The sequence below is a fragment of the Aplysia californica genome, unplaced genomic scaffold (assembly GCF_000002075.1).
Source record: "Aplysia californica isolate F4 #8 unplaced genomic scaffold, AplCal3.0 scaffold00331, whole genome shotgun sequence".
NCBI lineage: Eukaryota > Metazoa > Mollusca > Gastropoda > Aplysiida > Aplysiidae > Aplysia > Aplysia californica.
In genome coordinates this window covers 363,293-381,543 of record NW_004797601.1, presented here as the reverse complement: position 1 = coordinate 381,543, position 18,251 = coordinate 363,293, and the positions used below count along the sequence as shown (strand labels likewise).

The window sequence follows — 18,251 nt, the reverse complement described above, 5'->3', positions numbered from 1 at the left end:
AGAGAGAGAGAGAGAGAAAGAGAGAGAGAGAAAGAGAAACACAGACAGACAGACAGACAGACAGACAGACAGGTAGACAGGTAGACAGACAGGTAGACAGACAGGTAGACAGAGGGAGAGAGGGGAGAGAAAGAGAGACAGGGAGAGAAGAAAAGACAGACAGACAGACAGACAGACAGACCAACAGAGAGAGAAAGAGAGAGAGAGATGACAGAGGGACACTCGAGAACGAGTAGATTTGCTGAAAATTGAACCTATTATTCCTTTAATTACGGGGCTATTATTTTTTTCATATCTATAGAGAGAGACGAAGTAATGTATCTGCGTCTATTTGTTTATTAGAATTATGTTAACTTAAGCCAAAAACAAGTCTTACAGTTTATGGCCGAGGGAGGCAGGGGGTTGCCTAAAATATGCGATAGAAACAACAGGCCTCCTTGTTTGTTAAAGGCCTAGTAACCTAGTGAACTAACTACAGACAGCACTACATTTTCTCATGACATGACAGCATCCCTGAGCATCGCTGTGGCAGCAATCACCGCTCGTAAGTGTTTTCGCGCCCCGCGCCGGGCGATACGCGAAACAATGCGCTGTTGTTATGGAGCGCCGCCACGAGTGTCACCTCTCTATTACTGTAAACCCTCTCTGATTATACTCTCTTAACTTTTGTTTTTGCACTTTACAAACTGAGCAGTCGTCTCAGGCCATCAGTTTGGACTTTACGTCCATCTTTCATTTTTAGTACACCATGATATACCCCCTTCCCAACAGAAAAATCTTTGTTGTAGCCAAGGAATAAAAAAACCCGATACCCAGGGTTTGAATACCTAGTAAATTGTACTTTGTACCGAGGTGAGCAATATATTCATAATGATCCATGCGACATTTACATTTTTGTAGATTGTAAAAGAGAACATTTTTGAGAGATATTTTTGTGAAATATTGAGGAATTTTGCTTTAAAAAAAAGTGCAATAGGTGAAATCTGCAGAAAATCAGCATAGATATTTGCCACAGATCGTTTTAATCGATTTGTTTCCTTTTCCTGCAGCTCCTGAGTACGTGCTGTGCCTTCAGAATGGAAAATTCGACCACCCAGACAGGATGTTTAACAAGTAAGTTGATAAGTAGAAAGCCTGCCTAGTACCCTCGTAAAATTGGAGCTCTCAGAGCTTTTTACTACCCATGGAAGCACCCTTATCGGATTTTCCAACAGTCTGATTTTTTTTTTCTTGTTCAACAGTTGACTTACCATAAATGACCCATTGTAAAGGGGAAAAGCGGCTGTCTTAGACAGGTTGACATCTTACTCAGTGTCATTATAATGTAAAAAAATGCAAGGGGGAAATGGAAAGTGGCTGTCTTTACAGGTGACTCTCTTATTCAAGTGGCTATTAACACTTTGCCACCTCATTTTAGGGAACATCCCAAAAAACCGGGTGGTAAACATTGCCAATGGGCGAGATAAGGTGGCAAGGTGTTAAAAGCAAGCTCAACTTCATTTTCTTCTCTTTCTGTTTCTGACGATATGACAAGTGACTGGACCTTGACATGTATGTGTGCAGGGTTTTCTGTACTGACTTGTTGCGGATGGTTGGCAGGTGCTGTGGTGGGGTTTACTCCTTCTGTCCTATCCAACATCTTTCGTCATTAAAAAAAATATTTAGAATTTGAAGTTCTACAAAATATTTCTTGAGCTATATATATGCAACCGATGCCACAAATAAAGAAACTGCGACAAAAAGAAATGTCAAATCTTTGGGCTTAGTACTTCGCAACAGCTGGCTGCTGATATATCATGACGATGATGTACTCTCTCTCTCTTCAGTTTGTACGACACATGGAATAATGTGTTGACTGGAGCGTCGGATTTTAAGGAGTTGATTCCAGAGTTTTTCAGTGACTGTGGAGATTTTCTCACGCACAGAGGGGTAAGATGAACTCGTAGGGAGAAGACAAAAAAGTGTATGTTCTAGGAACAGGGGTAGACCCAGAGAAATTTTCTTGGAAAACCTGAACATACAGGTGGCGGGGAAGCACCAGCCCCCTGTGGCGAGCGAGTCAGGTCTATACTGTTGTGTACCGAGTGCCTTCCACGTGGGGGGGGTCACATGCTTTCCGAGTATATGCAAAATAATTCCAAGTAGATTACTTTATTCTAATAGGAAATGAACTGATCTATTGGTACCTTTTTTGAGCCGGTATTTTACATATTTCGTGTTAAAAATTATCTTAACAAATGCAGAAGTGAGATTTAAAGTATATTCCATTCTTAGTGAAAATCTCTACATGATTTTAAATGAATCAGGTGCTAGAATTTTTAAATTAAAAATTTGTTTTCTCTCAGTCCCATTGCCTGTACTGCTTCTGGTTAGTTACTAACAACTGGCAGTTGGTGGGTGTTCTGGCATAGTTTGCTTCTTCTATCGTTATTTACTGTTGTTCTTTGCTGCTCTTCTTCCTTTTTATGTTTGTTACTCTCTCGTAATGCTATTCTTTGGCATTTACGTGGACTGCGTAGTGTACGACTCTGCCATACGCTATTTTGAAAAGTGATGCTTGACGAAGTCTCACACAGTCAGTGTGACCTTAAGTTTTGCAATTGCTGTAAAATCCCTATCAAACCAGCCAGTTACTTACAGCTCATAATGCAAAGATGTTCTTTCTTTTTTGTTTTTAGATCATCAATTTTGGGTTCCGAAACGATGGCAGACCTGTGGGTGATGTTGAGTTACCACCTTGGGCAAAATGTAAGTAAAAGACATGTTGATAATAGTGATATTAAATAGCATTTGCATGGCGCTCACTCCTGCTCAACAGCAAGCTCTATGCTCTTTAATTATTGTTATTTCAGCAGATGCTATAGTATTCTGAAACAATCTTAACTTTCTGCAAAGCACACAGTGCGAGCGACCAATTTACAGGTGCTAAAGCTCTCACATACTGAATAGATTTTTTGCCTTTAATGGCTGGGCACCTATTCACCACCAGGTCAAATGACGAAAATTCGTGTAAAGTGCTTTTCCCCAAGGACGCAATATTGGGTCTGATTCTTGAACCTCGAACACCCAACCTCACAATTAGGAGTCCAACAGCCTAATCACTAGACCATCTTCATAATCATCTAGGCCCTGTGGAGATAGGCAGTGATCTTCTACTGTTGTACACATTTTCAGCATCTTCGGAGTTTGTCTCAATACTACGCCAAGCGCTAGAGTCTGACATTGTTTCCAAAAGTATCCATCTGTGGATTGACCTCATATTTGGCTGGCGGCAGAGAGGGGAGGAGGCGTGGGAGGCAGATAATGGTAAGTGCTGTGTGGAACGTTGGCTTTTTGAAAGGGAATTTGTTTTCTTATACTCCTATTTTAGATCTTGTTCATTTGTATGTTTTTTTTGTTTCAGAGTTTAGTCATTTGTACTTTTTTTAAATTTGAGGTTTGTGTATTTTGTTTTGAAATCTAAGATTTTGTTCATGCCTCTACTTTTTTGTATTGGGAATGCTGTTTTTTTGTGTATGTTTTTTGTGTCAACATTTTGTTTACGTGTGTGTTTTGTATATTTAAGATTTTGTTCATGGGTTTGTCTGTCTTTTTTACATTTAAACTTCTGTTCAGATTTGTATTTTTTTATACATTTAAGAATCAGTTCATCATTTGTTTGTTTTTAAAATTCTGTTTCAATAAATGTGTTTTTTATGTAAGATTTTGTTATTCTGTTTGTTTCTTTTACTGTCAAGTTTCTGTTTATTCATAACCCCACAGGGCGATGCTACTGACTGAAGTGTCTTTAGGCCATTCCCAAAGGGGGGACATTAACATCTTGAGTTCTTATGCACAGTAGAATTGTAATTGTAAATGGGCTGATTCATCAATTTCATTCTCCTAACTGGGCCTGACCTGCAACAGGGGACTGCTGCTTTTTCTTTCTTATTCCTTACTATCGTCATTTTTCCTCTACTTCTTTTGTATGTTTGTCACACTCTTGTGACCTGCTATTTCCTTGATAGTTGAAGTAGACTTTGTGTTGTTGAAGATAGAGATGTGAGCAGAGTAAGTCTGATTCCCTGTAAGGACCTCTCTGTTGACATCCACCCCTTAGCGCTCATATGACCTTATGCTGTTGCGAGGGCCGTAAAACCTCTACTAAAACTAAAACTGTTTATTCATATGTTTTGTACCTTGAAATGTTAAATTTTGTATGCTTGCAAGTTTTCTGTGTAACATTTCTTATAGAAGTATTCTTTGACGATGTTTGTGGCTCCTCTGTGATTCTTTGATGTTTTTTTTAATGTTTTCCATTCATCCTTTCCTTTTTTTTTGTTCTCTTGTCTTGCAGTGTTCTATCATCTGACCTATGAAGGAGCTGTTGACCTCTATAGGTAAGTCCAGGATTCGTTTGTTCTGTCAAATACAATTCTGTGGCATCTCAGTATGAAACTTGTATTGGACAGTTTGACTTTAATTAGCTTGTTGCCGCTGTAAAACTGCATCACTAAACTTGGTGTTGTTGCGGTGTTACAAAATTGACCTAAGTCAAGACTAAGGCCAAAATAGAACTGACACATCTTATATTGCTATGGCATAAAACAGTAAATGTGGCCAAAAAAATTATAGTGCCCCAGGAAGGAAATGTTTTTTTAAATTATCGGAGTCTATATTATGATGATGAAAATGATGATGATGATTATCATCTTTATTATCATTATTGTGATCATTATCATTATCATTACATAGTTACTGTTATCATTTTTTGTCTTTTTACAGTCTACAATAATGATGATGATGATGATTACTATTATTTTATGTATGTAGCATCAAGGACGAGGCAGAGCGGAGAAGCCTGGAGACACAGATCATGGAGTTTGGCCAGACCCCCAAACAGTTGTTCAAGTCGCCGCACCCTCAGCGCTTCACCTCACAGAGCGTCCCCAAATTCCTGTCCGTGGACAACGCCCCGCGCCCCATCGAGACGTCCCCGGTGAAAGAAGTCTCCTCTCTACCCGGTCTCGACAATCTGGCTGCGGGTACATCTCCTAGTTAAAAAGTTTTTTTTTACTGCTCTTGCAACACGATTGGGTCAGTGGCGTCTGTGGCCAAGTGGGTAGGCTACCGGCCTCGTATTCCTGAGGTTGCGGATTCGGGAGTTCGAGCCTCAGCTCGGTCCAACGTTGTGTCCTTGGGAAAGGGCACTTTACACGAATTTCCCACTTGACTCGGTTCTTTTGGAGATGGATGTTAAACTTAGAGGTCCCGCCTCTTAAATAACTTAATAGTGTTGATGGAGGCGTTAAACCTATACCATTTCACAATCAGGTCGTATATAAGTCCCGAAGATTTGCAGTGTTAATAGAGAGGAACATACAAAGAAAAGGAGGAGGAGAGAGATAAGGACGATTGCTGTGTGACAGAAAAGAAGGAGCGAATCTCACAAGAACACCTGCCAATCACCCGTGTTGTGGTTTGAATCTGTTGCATGTTGTTTCGGGAGTTGTCATGGCTTCGCTCCCACTCGACTCAGAATTATCTGATGAGCGATTTAAATTGTAGGTTCCGCCACTTAACCCTATCTGTATGTTGTGTTTTACTATCGTATCCCTGCCATGTGAGTAAGGCTGTGCCACCACTTTCCAAAGAGGAAATTTACTTGTTAATCTGATCCTTACGCTTTGCATAGCAGTCTGTCAAAATGAATTTTTGAGAAATACTAAAAGTTTCAAAGAGATCTTCGCACTAGAAGTATTCTAAAATGTGAAAAATACAACCGCAGGGGTACAAAATAACCCTAAGGCGTACGACTAGGGTTAAATAACTTTTCAGCTCTGATACCATACATACTGTACTTTTTGACAAATATCATTAAATGAACAAAATAAATTGTGTTTTATCTGCACTAAAGTGAAACGGGGGTTTTACAAATTACAGCGCATCAATTATCTTCTTCTCTCTCTGTTTCACCGTTTTGTGGATGGAGAAAAAAACATTACAAATTTGCTCGCTGCACTCAGTCATGAAGTTCTTTCTGAAATGTAACCATTATCATCATCTTCAGCCTTTCTCACCCTGTACCGGAGTATGGGGCACCAACAAAAACTAACTGTGAACTTCTGTCCTGGCCTATAGTCCAGCTGTATCTCGTCTCTTTTTAGGTTGGAATCTTAAGTCTCTCCTACAAGTACTTTTAGGCCTTTCGGTCTTTCGGTCTTTCTTTTTCCTTGTTTATTCCATCAAGGCTTGGCGAGTAATGTTTGTGTGCGGTTTCTGGAATTTACTTTTTTCTGTATTTCAGTGGAGCCAAAAGTGGACAAGATGCCGCAGCCCAAGTCAGTCCTTGACCTGAACAAACTGAGGTCTCACTTACAGTACACTCTGCACAAAGAGTAAGTGTTTTTGGGAATTTGAAATTATGCTTTGCTATATTTCACCATTCTGGGCTGTTTTTTTTCTTTTTTTTTCCCCCCCCCCCCAATTTTTCCTCAGTCTGTTAAAAAAATATCGGAATACAACTAGAATGATATGTCCACAATGAGCTAGGTGTTAATTGTGGATACTTACTTTTGTTTTTAAAAAAATTTTTGTCAACCTGAAGCTCTGTTTAAGGGACTTGGTGTTGTAATTTTTCCTTCTTCACCTTAATGTTGTTAATTTTTTCTTTCTTGAAGGTGGGAGATAAAAGGGGTGGGGGAATTCAAGTGGTGTACTGATTCTGAAAAATTACTTAAAAAAAATTTGGCACAATGTTTACAATGTGAGGATGGATTTTTTTTAAACGACTTAAACTTTCTTGGTTTAAATAAAAGAATTTAATTGATCCTATACGATACATGACTGGGCCGTTGGTTGGCACCCTGGTTTTGTTTGCTCCTTCTTTCCTATCAAACGTCTATTGTTCTTATCTCTCTTCCTTTTCTTTGTTTGTTGCTCTCCCGTAGTAACACCTCTAATCTTTGGCACTTCTAAAACCTAATTGTGTTGTAATTGCTGTAAAACTTGTTCTAAAACTAAACTAAAAACTTAGGATTCATGGTGCGAGGGGGGAGGGAGTCCTTATGTTATGCGTTCACTAATTGAAATCTTTGCTATGTTTTACAAACTAAAAAAATTTGAAAGGAAAAACAAAAAACAGACAACTTCTTTGATTGACATAGCTCTTTTGGTGTTACATTATGAAAGAAAAGCTTTTTATACTGTAATCTTTATACGCAATGCAATGTATGCTACTACACTCAATCTTATGCCTCTCTCTCTCTCTCACTCTGGTGTTGGTGGTCTAGTGGTTAGGCTACCTGACTGGTTACTATGAGATTGTGGGTTCGGGGTTTGAAGGCTCAGCTCAGTCTGACGTTATGTATGTACTTGGGAAAGGCACTTTACATACATGAATTTTCCCGTTTGGCTCAATCTTATTGGCGGGTGGATGGAGGGTGCCACTGGTAGGTTCTACTTCTTTACTTTCCCTCTGTTGTTTCTGTCTGTCTGTCTTACTTTTTCCCAGCTCTATATAACCTTTATTGTGTCGATATGCTTCTCTTTACTCAAACAAATTAGCCCTGTTGGAGATTGGGGTTAAAATGTAGAGATCCTGCCTCTTAAATAACTTTACAGTGTTGCAAGGTGTGTTCAAACCTATACAATTTCTCTTTCTCTTATCCTCTGTTGTTTGTCCCGCACTCCATTCTTTCCCAGTGCTGTCACAGAAGTGCGAATGTCCCCTGACGGCCTCAGCACGTTCTCCGTGTCACAAGGTAACAAACCTGCTCCAGGATGCAGTGGGTTATGCGTGTGTGTGATGTGAGAGATTAACTCTTTATGGCAATAGTGTTCGTATATTTCCGATCAGCAGTAGATCAAAGGTATTGTTATAGTACATTTTGAACTGTCGAACTTGAATCAGTTACAAGAATTTACATCCAATCTTTTGTCTCTTCATTATTGTGAAATCAGTAGAAAAGTAGAAACAATAGCCTACTTGCTGTGTCCTTTTTGTTCTTACAGCTTTGATCTCTTTAGAAATGAGAATCAATATCCTTGAGATCATCTTACAGTTGTTTAGGAGTCTAGAAGTGCAGTTACAATGTTTTCATAATGATATGGCTTGTTTTATTATTGAGAGATCAAATCTTTCAACTTATCCAAAAGTCAGCCCAAGTCATTTCTGTTCCTAGATTAAAGAGATATGTTTAGATTTTTGGTCAGAGCATACTGTGCTGATTTTGTGCTGCTGTTGTTTTTGTAGAACACTCAGAGCCTGTGTTCTTAAATCAGCATTGAGCACTATATAAATGTCATAACGTTGGCTAGCTGTTGAAAAATAGAAATGCACTGAGCCCAAAATGTTTACGGTTTTTTAAATTGCAATTTCTAAATCTGTGTTTTCGGTCACATGTGCTCCAGAAATATTTTGTAAAGATTCAAATTCTAAATGTAAAAAAGCGAGAAAAAAACAAACATAATGCTGGTACATTGTTAAAAGAATGAAACATTTATTTTTCTCTGTTCTGTAAAATGTTGCTTTCTGGGCTTAGTATGTTTGAACAGCTTGCTGATGATATAATGTTATTGTTATTGTTCCCCTTCTCAGACAGTTTCCTGAAGATGTATTCGCTGGAGGAGCAGAGACAGTTGCGTAGTGTCAACATGTCTCTCATGGTAAGTCAATATCTCTCATGGTATGTCATTGTACCGTGATTCTTTCTGTTGGTGCACAGTTCTCCTTTCTTTAACGCTGTAGGATAATACCTCTTGGTTTATATTTGATCCTTGAACTGTGAATGCCCTCAGGACCAGATTTGTACCAAACTTTTGATGTTGTTGTTTGTTATTGTTGTTGTTTTGTTTATGTTTTGTTGTTATGGGAATTAAAATAATATATAACTGACTTCAAATATTTCATTTATATTGCCTTAACAACAATAGTGTAAAGTGTTATAATTTTTTTGTCAATATTTCTTGTTGTGGGCACTCTTATTGCAGGGCTTTAGTAGTCTATGTTGATCTCTGTCTCTGCTGGTTAGGAACTGAATCCAACATTCGTATGGGAGATTGAAGTTTAAATCCTGTGGTGGTGGGGATTTTTTTGTATCATCATGGTGTGTTGTTTTAAAATGTCCCACTCTAATCAGTCAGAAGCTAGGCTTTAACAAAAAGGGAGCTTCAAAAAGATAACAGGCATACTGTCAGAGGTGTTGATTTTCCAGATAAAACTGGAAATCAGACATTGTGCGGTTTTAAGAAAAGACTAGATAAGATAAAGTTTTATAGTCTATATTGTGCTGGCACATTGGTTTTGTGTTTCACTACACACACATGGGCTTCATGGTTTCATCTAGAAATGGTCTTGAGTCAAGATGTATAAGATATAATGTGGTCTGTACATTTTGAGTCCCAACGCGCTGTTCTTGACTCTTTTGTTTGCTATGTCCCCAGGCTCTGTCATCGTGTGAAGTGATGGAGGACAACAAGACGATTGTGGTGGGATCCTGGGACAACAAAGTGTGAGTTGGGAACTTGTGTTTTACAGTCTGTGTCAGTCTGTGTGGACTCCTGTTGTGTGTGTGTGGAGGGGGGGGGGATGTTGTGCATGCGCGCATGTGTGTATAGGGAGGGTGTACTTGTGTTGTGGGCGTGTATATAAGTCTGTGGACTTATGTTTTAAGGTTGATGTTGAAAGTCTGTATAAGTCTTTGTACTTTTACTTACATTTCAGACAGCTTAATAGTAATGTTATATAATATAATATTAAGTTTCTAAAGATTATCTTGTGAAGCTCAGAAATTCATTTGATCATTGGTGAAAATTGTTCATTTTCTTTTCTTCATTACTTCATGTGTTGTATGACATATTTTATAGTTACATGCCCGAGGAAAAATTCAAGATTTTCTCAATTGTTTCAAATTCCTCACAGGTATTTCTACAGCATAGAGTATGGGCGAGTGCTGGATACACTGCATGCACATGATGATGCCGGTGAGTCGAGTCCCCAACATCTCTCTCTTTGTTTTTTAAAAAAAGTTTCACAATAATTGAAATACTACATTTTCCTGTCATCTGAATATGTTTGAAAATGTAAAAATATGAGATTATCATAACATTTTATACTTTTGTTTGATGCGTTTTACATATTTAATTGTTTGAAGATTTTAGCTTTGAAAACCTGTGAAGATCTGTTAAGAAAATATGACAGGTTAATTCCCATAATCGTATGTTTATGTATTCAAAGGAGAATTTGAAAAAAAGTAGTTGCCCATTTTTTTAGGAGAAAGGTGGATGTCCTTTAAAGGTGGATGTTTTGGACAGTGTCAATATAATGCAGAAAACATGCAAGGGGGGAAGTGGAAAGTTGTTGTTTGTACAGGTGATTGTCTTAGACAGGTGACTGTTAGAGAAGGTTCGATTTTAGTTGGTTGTTATTTTGATAGTGATGATTATACTTTGATTTAGCTTTATATGGGCTATATGTTTCACACAGCCATTTTTTTCTCAGAACACACTTGACTTTGTGTTTATTTGTTTATTTCCGTTCTCAGTGTCTTGTGTGAGATGGAAAGCAAGCAAATTGTTTACAGCCTCATGGGATTCTACTGTGAAGGTAATTGTGTACTTGTGTTGGACTTTGTTCTGTTCGCAATTGTAATTTGAAATCTCTCTTTCAACATGAAATCTGGCTCACTTTGTTCGACTGTATTTTATTTTATTTCGTTGGGGTGCTTTATGTCTTTTATGAAAAAAAATTCTTTTCCTGTTTGCTCTATGGTGTTTTGTTTTCCAGTTTGTGATCATTGACTTTGTAGAAATTGAAGTTGCTTATCTTGTTCCCATATATTGCTGATGGTTGGACACCCCTTGTAAGCCCTACTTCTTTTCTTTCCCTCTGTTGTTTCTGTCTGTCTGTCTTTCTTCTTCCCTGTACTACATGTCCGTTATTGTGTCGATGTGCTTCTATTTACTCAAACTTTAACTCAAAACTCAACTCATATCCACTCTATAAGTTTCTATGTATTTATTATATTGTAAAGCTTTTTTCATTGTGTTAGTTGTTTATGAAATGCTTTTTACAATTTATTCGGAATCTTTTTTTTAAACCGTGCATGTATGTCTCTATTTTGTTTCCTTATTTTCTCAAGGTGTGGGAAATGGATTTTTCAAATACTCAGAGCGGACTCCCCAACCCTGACTATGTGGTACGTTGTTTTTCTCTGTCGCTTTCATGTATGGTGGTGTCAGTCTAACACAGCAGCCCCAGTTGGTAGCACTGTTCTTGCAGAGATTACCGCTACCTGAATTTTCCAAAATAAGGGAGGAAGGTGGGTGTAGAATGGGAACAACCCCTGACCTACTCTTGTTTTAGTAGAGGTTTTACGGGGCTCGCAACTGCATAAGGTCATATGAGCGCCTACTGTAAGGGCCACCTGTCCAAGACAGTCACATGTACCTGCTTCCCCACCTGCTTGTTAAAGAATATTGTTTAAATCATACTGACACTGTCCAAGCTGTCTTGGACAATATTGACTGTAGATGTTCAGAAAAATGTTTTAGTCAGTCTTGTAAATTCGTAAGTGCAGGGGTAAAAATAAGAGAATATTAGGATTTTCAGAAAAAACCCAGTTTTAGCACTCATAGCGAAAACACGCGTGTAAAGAAACATGCACATAGCCCAAAGATATTCAGGTCCTGAGTTTTTTTCTTATGCATGTATTATGTATATTCTTTGTATTTAAAACATATACATAGTAAAATTTGTACATTATGAAAAGATTTTCTCATCCCGCCAATTTCACCATGTGGGTGCTAGACTGCAGTTGCTGTAGTTTATTGCGACCTTCTGTTGAACTTTCCTTTCTGTCTGTGCTGTGGTCTGTAGGGTCAGCTGGATCATGATGAGGGTGTGACGTGCATGGACATCGATGACGAGTGTGTTGTCATGGTAACAGGCACGAAGGATGGTCAGGTGGCTCTGTGGGACCTTTCTCATTTTTACACCGTGGCCACTATGTCGGGTATGATAAATGTTGATAATAGTAGTAATGACACTTATAATAATGATAATAGTAATATCAATAGTAGTAACAATAATGATAATATTAATAATAGTAATAATACTAACAATAATAAATTTCACTTGAATAGCGTATTTCCACAAAAATTTTTCAGCATTTTTTTCAATATTACAGTGAATGAAGCACCACTTGGTTCCAATAGTGATCTTTTTTTTCTCTCCTTTTATCTTTCTCTCTCTCCTGAGTTGCTTACTGAGTTTGGAGAATTTTTATTGAGCATCTCTGTCTTTCGGCTGGGATGTTGTATCCCTCTCAGCACGGGGTTGGCCCTGGCAGGCAGGGCGGGATACCTGCTTTCTATATGATCCTTTATCATGTTGATGGGGGCTTAAAAACACCTACATTAAAAAAAAAAAGACAGAAAAATTACCCCCAAATAAATGAATGTTACTCTGTGTTTTGTTCAAGGCAGAAGAAAAGAGAAATGGTGACCTTAGAGTCTGGATTACTTGGAACATGTTTTTTTTCTTTGAGTAAGGTTAAATAAGGTTAAAATCCAAGCAGAATGTGGTTTCACTAACGGATTGATGTATTTGTCTCCACAGTCCACTCTAGTCCAGTCTTGACCTGTCTGCTGAGCTCAGGTCAGTTCTAGAAAAGTACAGTCGTACCTGCTTCAACGGTCACCTGTCTAAGACAGTCACTTGTACAAATGACCACTTCCCGTTCCTCCTTGTACTTTAAAAATATTATAATGGCACTGTCCAACACATCCACTTTAATGATAATTAAAGGACAGGCGCTTTTCTCTTCGACAATGTGTGGTTAGACAATTTCGACTGAGTTCATGATCACAGTGTGTTTCTATGTGTGAAATAGTATGGCCACCCCGGGAAAAAGACAGTTTAGCTGTCAGCCTTATTGTGACCACCCAATTGAAATGTTTGTCATTTTCGCTCTGACTTTAATTCGTATGTAGTATTCAACTTTTGTGCATAGTATAATTAAGAACATTGTGTTTAGCCAGTGAAAGTTGTGCTCATCTTCCATTTTTGGTTTCATGTATTGTTGTTTTATGTATCTAACCCAAATTTTGATTGAGCAATGAATCTCCCAGCTTCGGTTGAGTCACTTCAAATGAAATCTGAATACCGGATTTTTCTTCGTTTTAGCAAGGTTTTTTTGTTTAAAGATGTTGCCAAAATAGAAAAAGACTCTAAAACAGAGGGGTTTTATTATTTTTTTGCTTTACTGCTGTTTTAGAATTAATCGTGTTGGGTTAAGTGGATTACGCTGTACTTCAGTGTTTTCAGACAGTGACAAACAAATATTGACCTTGTTAGTGTTTATTCTTCAGATAAGCGCCGCATTTTTTGCTCCGGATCGGACAGACTGCTCAAGGTCATTGATGTGGAGACAATGACGGAGATCTTTACCAAGGATCTCACCCATGAAATCTGGTAAATAATTCTCTACTGCAGGTTACACTCAACTAATTGTTTTTATTGGATGTGTTATATTTACCAAGTTTCTTATTGCATAGTCACAAGTATGTTGTGTGTCATGTTACCATGCCTCATTGAGAAAAGGTAACTCAAGTAATTCAACTGGAATTCCCCAAGATTAAGGTATTGATGGTCTTTTCAGGACTGGTGACGGGTGGTTGGCAGTTGCTGTGGTGTGATTTGCTCCTTCATTTTTGTCAAACATCCATTGTCCTTATCTCACCTCCTTCACCTCTTGTATAATTCGTCGTCTATCACACCAAAGGGCGTATCCCTGTTTTCTTACTTTTTCAGGAGAACGATTTAAAGATTTTCAGACTAAGGTTGCTTTATCCTTTTCCCTTGTCGTTATAGGAATTTGCATCCTACCATCGCAATATTTGGATATTGTGTGCATGATAAGATATAAAACAATCAGCAAGATTAGTTTTGCACTTTTTTTTTTATTTCACTGCGAAAATGTGCCATCTGTGAGCATACGCCCTTTCGTGTGATTGTTCGACGTTTCGTCCTGTCCTAAATCAGTGTATACGCCCTTGTATACGCCCTGTGTTTGAGTGTTCACACAAGTAATTTCAGTCTTCAGACTGACGAGTAGATGATAAAATTCCTCCTCACTCCCCCATCCACCCGCCAAATCTTCCCCTTTCTCTTTTCCTTCCCATACCTCTCTGTTCGTCCGTCTGTCTGTCTGTCTGTCTGTCTGTCTGTCTGTCTGTCTGTCTGTCTGTCTGTCTGTCTGTCTGTCTGTCTGTCTGTCTGTCTGTCAGTCCGTCTGTATCTTTCTCTCTCTCTCACACACACACACACTCACACACACACACATATACACACGCACACACACACACACACACACACACACACACACACACACACACACACACACACACACACACACATACTCTCAGGTACAGGCATCACGTTTTAGAAAGACAAGCAGTTTCCTTTCGTTCCAATTCCAAATCAATTATTTAAAAAACAAAAACAAATTAGTGATGGATGCCACCATGCTTTGGTAGGCTCTCCTTGATCAAACATGTTTGTATTTCTCAGCTTGAATTTTGTGAGACATCTCATTCGCTGTGTGGTAGTTGACAGAAGAAAGCTTTGTGCTCGGCATTCCGGATGACGGGTGTGTTCCCAGAGCACAGAGACATCAAATCGCCGTATTTCTCCTTGCTAATTTGGTTTGGTTCTTCATTTAGTTGTTTAACTTCACAATGAATTAGGTGTGAAAGTTGGCGCTTCAGCGAAATGGACCTGTACTGCTCTTCCAGGTGACTGGGTTTTTTTAAATATTGTTGTTGGGTGGGCTTTGTTCACCCTCACTTCCATGACCTTGTTCCAGTTCACGGGAACACCTGAATCCTCATTGTCCTTGCGGACGTTGAGAACTTTCAGATCTTCTGACAGTTTTTTGTAGTTTAGAAAGTCACCGTGCTCAAGCGGGTGTACCTTGTATGGCTGTTTGCGTCGGGCCAATGCAATGATGGGAAACAGCTGTGATGGGAGAAACACATCCCCAGCATTTCCCAAGGCCGTGCTTATAGCATTGTGTGCTGAGTCACCTTCGCACTGCCCATGGAACGATTCAAAGTACCTGAGTGACAGATCCTCCATGTGTGCTGAAGTGTTGATCATGTGGAGCATCATGGTGGGCATGATTGTGTTTTTATTTTGTCCCGGGCAGCCATCGGCGAACAAGTAGGCAGTCTTGATGCCTCTTTGGTCATATTCCCTCAGTGCCCTGCACACCGCAGTTGATATCTCTGAGCTGCCCCTTCTGCTTTGGCCTTCGTGCCAAATGAAGCAATCACATGTGTGGTCACCCAAATTATAAAACGTCAAATTGAAATTGGAAAGTCTCCTCTTGTAGAACAAAGCATCTTCATGTGAAATTGGCAAGTATATGACCTGTTGGAGATCAAAGTTCCCTGCCAGAATGCTGTGGTCAGCTTGAGCCATCTTCTTGCAATCCTCCTTAAGTTGTCGCACCTTTTGTTTTTCTGCTTCGTGCCTGTTGTAAATTTCCCTGAGTTCATTTTTCTGAGCTTCGTCCCCTTTTCGGAAAGAGTTGCAGAGTGAGCATTGGTCCTTTTTAGGACTATGAAAGGCCAGGCTTTTCGTCTTGAACACTCGTCTGTATGTATGAAAACTTGGGATGTCATTGCATGAGTTTTCTTTCACGTACATGTCGTACATTTTGGACAATGTGAGGTCTGGGCTGAGATACTCTTTGCTGGAAGAGGCCCTACAGTAGTGTGATTCCACGCGTGAAAATCTGTCAATGTGTCGACTGATTTTATCCCTGTTTTGTTCTTCTCTTGTCTTCATCTGCTCCGATTGTCTGCCCCCTCGCTTGTCTTCTTCCACAACGCCAGTCTCCGTAATCTTTGATAAAACAACTCGGACAAATTTCTCTGAAATACTCAAGGTTGCAAGGAATGTGTTTCTACACACTTTCAAGCGCTTTCCATTGACTGTGAGGTAATAAGCATGCGTTTTGCTGCGTCGAGAGTTTGGTTTCCCGACCTTGGGCTCAGTCGTCTCAATATGCCTCGCAACGAACTCTCTCTCCTTCTGCAGGTCAGCCAGTTTATAAAAGTCCTGAAATATCTCCCTCCTATCCGTTTCTGTGATTCCAGAACACTGACGGCCAGCTCTCGTACATTCCATTCCAACGCAACCCTTTCTCATCATTCGTGCTTGAACAACCTTTTTCGTGCCGGCGCTCACGTACTCTTCGCCAGACTGTCGCTTTCTTTTTGCATCGTTCTTCTTGTTGATTCTCTTCCGTGTCTTTGGTGACGCTTGGCGGGCTGATCCTTCAACTTCAAATAATTCTGGTAGCCGTTCGTTGCTACTCTGGGTCTCATCGGTCTCAAAATCATTGTGCGTTATGGATTCAGTGTTTGTTGATTCTGGCGCTACTGACAGGGCTCACTTTGTAGACATGTCTTCAGATCAATATAACAAAGGCAAAGTCCTGATGCTTTTATCACTTCAGTCAGTAGCGCTGCCGGGGGTGGGGGAGGGGGGTGTCTAGATAGCGTAGCCTTCTAGTTAATGAGTGTAGCATAATACGCTAAAGGAAGAACATATAGCTTAGCAATATTCATGTGAATCGTCGGACAAAAAGTAGATCTTATTTAAATTTGATCAAACCCAAGTTTGCTTTTTCGAATGGTTTCCAATCGTCAGAAGGTAAGCAGGTCAGTTTGAAAGACGGGTTGTATGTGACAACAAGCCGCAAGCACCAGTAAGCAACTGGAACAACACAATAAGGCGGGTCTTGTTTTCTCTCTTGCACAAGCAGGATTCGCTGCAACACAGTGCATGCGCTGTGTACAGGCCTATTGTATCATTAGAGGAGGGCCAGTATTACTATATTACGTCATACGGACTTGGCCTATGCCAGAAAAAAAAAGACAAAAGTGTAACGGTCGTTCACACGAAGGGGCGTAACCAAGGTATACGTCCTTTCGTGCGAATAGATTTGATACAACTTTGTATCAATTTTTTGCACACGAAAGGGCGCAAGCCTGCGTACGCCGTTTCGTCTGATTCGGTCGCGTTGAGTGTTAGCGTACGCCCTTTTCGTTTTTTTACTGCTAGTACTGTTATTTTAAAGCTAGGTATACGCCGTTTCGTGTGAACATAGATCTGAGGCAGCGCTATCTACTAGTAGTAACAACTCAAAACTGCCAAAATCTGGAATACGCCCTTTCGTGTGACAGGCGACGAATTCCTCGTTCGCCACTTATTTGACCCAAGTGTGTTGCAAGTGCGTAAAACGCGTACTAAAACAAACTATATGGGTGAAATACACACTCAGGTGGGGGTTCTAAGCAAAAGTTTGACCAGAGTGGGCATTTGAATGTGACTACCTTTACCTGGCTGGCATTGAATTTTGGGCCTCAAACTACAGAAGTGGTGTAGATCTAAGGGTTGACATAAAGGTGTTCTGATACAAAGTTCCTGTCAACTCGAAAGGGACTGGGTTCAAAGGGTCAAGCTAACTGGCTTCAAATTGACAACTGCAAAGCTATCAGCCCAGTATTTTTAAAATCAAAAGCTAGGCAAGCTTCAAGACTATATTTTAATGCCTATATATTGACGAGCTCCTGATTCCACCATGTTGTGACACATAAGGTGATATCGTATACTGACAAACTTGCTTCAACCGTCACCTGAACGAGACAATCACCTGTACAAAGGGCCACTTCCCATTTCTTCTTTTTGTATTTTTCACAGTATATTAACACTGTGTAAAACAGTCTAAGGTGGCTACTTTCTCTCTTTTTCAATGGGTGGTTGTCTTAAACAGTTTCGACTGTAATTTACCCTGACTCCACAAGCTGTTTGTGTTTTTCTATCCACTGTTGCTTCAGGATGTTTTCACCAGTCAACCTCCTATCCTGGAAAATTATTTTTTGCTATTTTTTTGTTTTTCGTTTTTGCTATGATTTGTTGAAAAAGAAGGAAAATTGATAATGTTTTCTCTGCCTCTTAATTTTTAACCTTTTAGTGTTGATAGAGGTGTTAAACCTATACCATATCGCTACTTTTTATAATGGTTTTTTTTGTTGTTGTTTGTTTTGTTTTGCTCAGTTGTATGACAAGGATGGGCGGCCTGCTTCTGACCGGTGACGCTGGGGGTCAGTTAGCCGTGTGGGACATGGATGTAGGGCAGGTCACGCAGACTCTCAAGGCTCATCAAGGTGTGTGTGTGTGTGTGTGTGTGTGTGTGTGT

The 18,251-nt window shown here is 39.6% G+C and overlaps 1 protein-coding gene across 1 annotated transcript in view; it reads left to right on the top strand.

The window, feature by feature from the left end:
- LOC101851282 (protein FAN) overlaps positions 1-18,251 on the top strand; it is a gene marked incomplete at its 5' end in the record, with an annotated part of 37,513 nt that overhangs the window by 18,379 nt on the left and 883 nt on the right. The window contains 17 exon segments of the mRNA XM_013084950.2: positions 1,050-1,113; positions 1,827-1,929; positions 2,679-2,748; positions 3,175-3,306; positions 4,337-4,379; positions 4,813-5,024; positions 6,287-6,377; positions 7,684-7,742; positions 8,579-8,646; positions 9,424-9,491; positions 9,902-9,963; positions 10,524-10,585; positions 11,121-11,177; positions 11,858-11,993; positions 12,599-12,637; positions 13,351-13,453; positions 18,110-18,219. Of these exon segments, the coding sequence (XP_012940404.1) occupies positions 1,050-1,113; positions 1,827-1,929; positions 2,679-2,748; positions 3,175-3,306; positions 4,337-4,379; positions 4,813-5,024; positions 6,287-6,377; positions 7,684-7,742; positions 8,579-8,646; positions 9,424-9,491; positions 9,902-9,963; positions 10,524-10,585; positions 11,121-11,177; positions 11,858-11,993; positions 12,599-12,637; positions 13,351-13,453; positions 18,110-18,219 (1,479 nt within the window).